Source organism: Cibotium barometz, chromosome 43 (assembly GCF_041138505.1).
Source record: "Cibotium barometz isolate CiBa-2024 chromosome 43, ASM4113850v1, whole genome shotgun sequence".
Lineage (NCBI taxonomy): Eukaryota > Viridiplantae > Streptophyta > Polypodiopsida > Cyatheales > Cibotiaceae > Cibotium > Cibotium barometz.
The window spans coordinates 11,061,154-11,067,153 of record NC_141088.1 but is presented as its reverse complement, the minus strand read 5'-3'; the positions used below and the strand labels follow the sequence as shown (position 1 = coordinate 11,067,153).

The 6,000-nt window shown below is 44.0% G+C and overlaps 1 protein-coding gene across 3 annotated transcripts in view; it reads left to right on the top strand.

The window, feature by feature from the left end:
- The first annotated feature begins 460 nt into the window (after positions 1–460).
- Positions 461–6,000, top strand: part of LOC147613516 (uncharacterized) — a 61,279-nt gene continuing 55,739 nt past the window's right edge. For 2 of the 3 annotated variants that reach the window (XM_086781486.1, XM_086781487.1), the window contains exon 1: positions 477–630. In XM_086781486.1, coding sequence (XP_086637612.1) covers positions 588–630 — 43 coding nt within the window. In that variant the 5' untranslated portion in view covers positions 477–587. Of the gene's footprint in view, positions 631–6,000 lie in introns of all 3 variants that reach the window. The other variant, XM_086781488.1, reaches the window with a different exon arrangement.

Here is a 6,000-nt window from a genome sequence, read left to right as displayed (position 1 = left end):
GTTTAGCAGTATCAAACTTTCAAGCATGTACGTATATATATATATATATATATTGCCCCTTAGAATAATACTTGTGATACTTCTTATTTGTGTGTGATGCATTCTTTGCTTGAATATAACGACAAGTGCCTCTTTACAGGTGCTCAAAACTAAGGGCTTGAGGCAAGCGAGCTATGTAATAATGCTAACTTGATGGTAAGGGAAGGCTTTTCGGGTGTTTACATGTAGAACCCCCACCCGTGAAAAGGGATCTCTCTCCATCATCGGTCATAGGAGCGGGTCGTCTGGTGGGGGGATCTCCACCCTTAGAGACCGAGTACAATAGGGGCAAACACAAGATAGTGAAATGCTTTTAGAACCCCTCTTCCTTTAGCGTTAAGGCATGACGTGCTCTTCGGTCTGCCCAACATTAGTGCAATCAATAACACTAGAAATCGAGCTCATCACAACCGTGTATTTGGCATACGTTACACATGGACAAAAGCGATATTACAGGTCATTTGGGAGCCACGTCAGAGTTACTTCGCATCTCGTCTTGTTTCAATAGGGATCTCCTCACGCTGCCTTTCGTGAATCTCTCTCCACCCATGGCGGCCTCTACCCTCTGCTCCGACTTCATGACGGCCTCAGGTAAACTCCTTTTGCTCTATACTGCATGTCCCCTTTTTCCATTTGAATCTCAGGTTTTTCCTGTTTTTTCTTGATTTGAAATATGCTTCTCCACTTCAAGCTTCCAGCTCATGCGTGATTTGTCTTTCGAGTTATGTTTTCAAGCAGCCCCGTGCAAGGTTAGCTTTGGATATGATGATGTTTTGCATCTCTAAACTTACAGGTTATGTCATTTAGAACTGTAACCGTTTGGTTGGTTCTGCACTGTGACACACCACTCTCCAGATATGGCCTATGCTAGAAGATTTGCTCTGAAGGGCTGATGTGCATCCTCTTTCAGGGACGGGGTGCTCTGGGACAGCAGCGTTATGTATTACACGAAGATAGGGCGTGTCGTTTAGGCAGTAGACAGGCAGGTTAGACAGGCTGCCCACGGATTGGGCAAAGCATTAAGGTTTAAATGCTGTAAGCATGTTCTGAGCAGCCTGACCAGTTCCCATGCAGTCAACTTGCAAACAAGTGCCTAAAAGGCGTCTTTGCCAGAACCCCCCTTCCTCGCATTGTGGTTCTGCTTCACTTTTATTTTTGGGAGAGGATTTACTTGATTTGGTGAAATAGTTGTTCGACCAGTTGGCTGCCCTTTCTCACCTGGAGTCATCCTTTCTGCAACAACTTAAGCCTCAAAAGGATGAGGACTTGGATAGTACTGACAGCCATTATCAAGAGGATGAGCAAAAGGTGGATGAATAGCAGACAAGCGTTCCAAGAACCATTTCTGGGCTTGTGGGAGCTTCCCACAAGAGTTGTCTGGTTGAGATGAGCAACAAAGCTCTCATGCCCCCCCGTGGGTTCCTTCTTACTCCAGCTGTTCTCTACCTTTTCTATTCCCCAATTAGTTGCATCTCGACATCTAGATCTTGCATTCGGATTGTCATGCACACTAGGATGATGAAGATGCGCAGGTTTAGGGGGAAGATGGATGGAATCCTTCAATCATTGAAAGGACACCAGTGAAGGGTCACACCCTCTTATATGTGTCATCACCAAAGGACACGTCTATTCAAAGGGACACATCTATTGATCAAAGGACACATCTCTACGTCCAAAGGACATAACTATTCATTCAAGAGTCACACCCTTTTGTCAGGGATGTGCCTCGTCATTTGTACCTATTCAAGCCCTATTTGACAAGGCCTTGTGTAACATAGCACATCTTTTTGCTCTTTGCCTCATGTTTACTCAAGTATTCAAGCATTAAGATCTTTTAATCACGTTTAATTAAGCTAAAAGCTTAACAGTGGTATTAGAGCAAACAAACTCCAACTTGTAGGATGCTCACAGCCAAACCCTAAACCCTAACCCTAAAAATCAGCCATCCCTAACCCTAAAATCAGCCTTAGCAAGGGTTGTATGAGAGAATGCCTCTTTCAATTTTGTCCAAAATGCCTAATTTTTCTTTCCCCCCAATTATGCACTAGCTTCTTCTACACATAAGAAAAAAAACGATGGAATGCTCTCAGGTCATACGGGTACCCATTGCATTGCCAGGAAGACAACCGGCTCCCTCTGGACCCCTCCCAGACATCGTCTTGTACAAATCGCTCTCTCCATGTTGAATTGTCATCATCCTGGAGGCGCCACCTTTTAGTTTGGAAAAGCCACGACTCTTGAAGTAATCAAATTATGAGTGAATGTTTTAAAACATTAAGGCTTTTAACCTTATAATATTAAACAAAAGGCTAGTTACGTGGCAACTGGCTGAGAAAAAAAAGTAGGGAATTGGCCAACCCTCTTTGATGTAGGTCCGCTTACGATGCCCCCCGCACAAGTTAGAGAAATAAAAAAAATAAAAAATGCCATGTTTTGACGATAAGCTTTTTCGAAGCCCCGTTGGCCAGCCCGTACACAAAGTATAAAAAAAATAATTCAACGGATAGCAAAAAAAGAAAGAAAAAAGTGTGCCTGTCACTTGTCACATACACAGCATGATAGAATGTGTAGCGGAAGAAGGGAAAGTGGAAACACAAGAGAGAGTGAGAGAGAGAGATGGAGAGGAAACACAGGTGAGGACCTGCACTCAATATCATCATCAAAAGGAATACATGTCCCGAGCAAGAGGGGAGAAAACCTCGTATGTGAGGGACTGTATCAAACAATGCTAAGCAAGCAGTGAAGAATGAGGGAGGCAAGCCAGCTATATATATTACATATGCCCAAATGAAGGTAGCCGACTAGGGAAAAAATCCTCCACGACTAGGGAAAAAATGCCCAAGACTCCATAAAATGGGAAATAATATGGGAAAACATATGTGGGGTGACCAGTCCCCCTAGCTAACATGTCAGCCCTAGAGGCCAAAACAGGACACCAAACAGGAAGCCAGCAAGAAGGTGATGATGTCTAACACCCCCTCTCAGCACCGGATGCTGAGTGAACTCCAAGAATCTAGAGACGCGGTCCTCGATCAAAGATGAAAGACTGTAGAAATAGGTACCAAGAAAGCTCAACAAGCAATCTCCTCAGCAACTCAGCTACAAAAGCAACAGAACAAGCTGCCAGGTGCACCGCTTCTTTGGAAGAAAACAACCAAGTAGGTTACGACGCGTTGCTCCAATTAATGGTTCCAAACCCAAGTGTAAGAACACTCCCCGAAGTCGAATGTCTTGTATCCAGCCTGGAGAAGGTATGAAAAACCTCATAACCAACCAAGATCAAATCTTGTAGATAATCAATCGTGGGAGAAGTAAACTACTCCTCACTAGAACCCTCAAAAGAAAGAGTCAATTTGCTCCAACTCTGTACCAAGAGTAGCCAAATGCTACACAAAAGCATCCTCTGAAAAGGTCGGCATTGCAAGATGTAAAGATTTTGTAGGAAAAGATGGGGTCCATCAGCTCAAACTTCGTACTTATGTCCAATGTTGTACATAAGTACATGCCACTGATGTGGGCATCGCAAGATAAAAGGACTCCACATCTCCCTCTGAAAAAAGATGTCGTCAAACTGATACAAGCCCAACTTGATTCTGATCCAAATCCAAAAAACTTTGGAAGTACCACTGTGGCAACCACAGATCCAAAGCATCCCACTGGGTCCAAAAAACCATCTTCCAAAACAACAAACCTGCAGCACTGGTAGGGGGAGGGGCATCCTCAGAAGCATCACAAAGAGACGCAGTTTCAGACTCCTCACAATGAGGAAGGGAAGTAGGAATATAAACTGCAGTGGTAACAAAGTCCTCAAAAGCATCACTGATAGAAGAAGATTGTTCCATAAGTAGAATTAGATCCCAAGAATCAACAACAAATAAATGAGCCATGTGAGAGGATTACACTTCAAGGGCAAAACACCCTCCTTGTTCTGCAAACACTGCAAAGAACACAGGCTCGGACAAAACTCTGCTCAAGATCTCTAAAAAGATCACTGCTCTCCTCCAAAATCTGTAAACTCATGTCATCACAGAGGAAAGTCTTTATAGAAACAAAGTAGCTCCCGAAACTGATCCTCAAGTGAAGTAGCTGGAGATAGGCCCCCCTCAGAGTGTAGAAAACTCCTTTGGTAAAACATAGCCAAAACACTGCTGTCTAGCAAAAAACAGCACTCCACCGCCAACAGAAGGCAAGGAACATGAGGAAACCGTGTAGGCCATGAACAAAACATAGGTATAGATGCTCCAAAATCAGCAAAACGCTGATTGAAATCAGAAATTCAGTATCCTCAACTGCCTCCAAAGCCACAATCCAAACAAGAAACCCCTGTTGCAAGTGATCTGGGTTCACTGGAGAAGAAAACGCAGCCAAACAAGGGCTACAAACCTGAAAATTCAGGCCAACTAGTGTCCACACCTCCTATGAGGAAAAACGTTGAAGAGAAGGTATCTTTGGGTCCAACAGATGAAGCCCAAGTGAAGGTAGACCTACTAGCAAGATCTATTCAGAAAAGCACAGCAACTATGGCTGCAAATCTGAAAAGGCAGAGGTATTTGGGGCAATAGATAGGGCTCAATCTGGAAAATATATGGTACCATCAAGTCCTCAGATCAGCAAACAGCATCAGAAACCTGTAGAAGAAAAAAATGCAGCAAATATGCTGCTGCTGGCCTGTACAAAACAGGTGGCCAGCACTAAGAGGGGGGGGGGGGGTAATGAATACTGAACTGCTGCAATTTGCTAATGACAACCACCTGTAGAAAAACGCAGCAAACTAGGTGCTGCTGCCTTGAAAATAGTGCAGAAAATAGGTGTGAAAGGGGTTCTCAGAGGTCAAACTGACGAAGAAAGACCACGGGCTGCTGAGAAGAAACGCTTGGAAGAGGCAGGCGACTAGCAACAATTTTGATAAAAAAAACGCAAGATCCGTCCACCTTGCTGAAAACGCAAAAACGCAAGAGGGAGCATCCAACACTGAAGATCACCGGCGCTCTGAACCATGATAGAATGTGCAGCGGAAGAAGGGAAAGTGGAAACACAAGACAGAGAGTGAGAGAGAGAGATGGAGAGGAAACACAGGTGAGGACGTGCTCTCAATATCATCATCAAAAGGAATACATGTCCCGAGCAAGAGGGGAGAAAACCTCGTATGTGAGGGACTACAACAAACAATGCTAAGCAAGCAGTGAAGAATGAGGGAGCCAAGCCAGCTATATATATGCCCATATGAAGGCAGCCGACTAGGAAAAAAGTCCTCCATGACTAGGGAAAAAATGCCCAAGACTCCATAAAATGGGGAATAATATGGGAAAACATATGAGGGGTCACCAGCCCCTCTAGCTAACATGGTCAGCCCTAGAGGCCAAAATAGGACACCAAACAGGAAGCCAGCAAGAAGGGGATGATATCTAACACAGCATAGATCTTCATTATTTGTAGCTTCTGCTTAGTCTATGAGTCGTGCAGTACTTGCATTTAGCCGGGCTTCTTCAAGCACACACATCTCAAGTGTGACAACTGCCAACCCATATATATACCTTGTTGTTTTCATCATTTTAAAAAAAAAGCGCAAAATACAGCACAAACAACAGCCAAAACAATGTGGCACTTTGATATTCAAAAAACCCACAATTCATCATCATATGGGTACCACACACTTCAGGTGTGCAAATCGGGATCAATGGTAAAATAAAAATAAAAACCCCCTTTGCTCCCTCTTCATCGGCAACAACTAGTCCTAGTGCTCTTTGTTCCAGGTGATCTTCCTACCTATATAGGATGGTCTCTAGTATCCTCTCCACCATGCAACGTACCCTTTCCGGTTCACAATATACTTTTGCTTCATCCACCTGTTGATGGTTCTCACTAGGGCTGAAAGGCATCAACATACACAACCCCTAGAGCTTCAACTTGCAGAGTCTTCACAGTGTTCAGGGACAAGGTAGGAATGGAAAGGGGATTGGA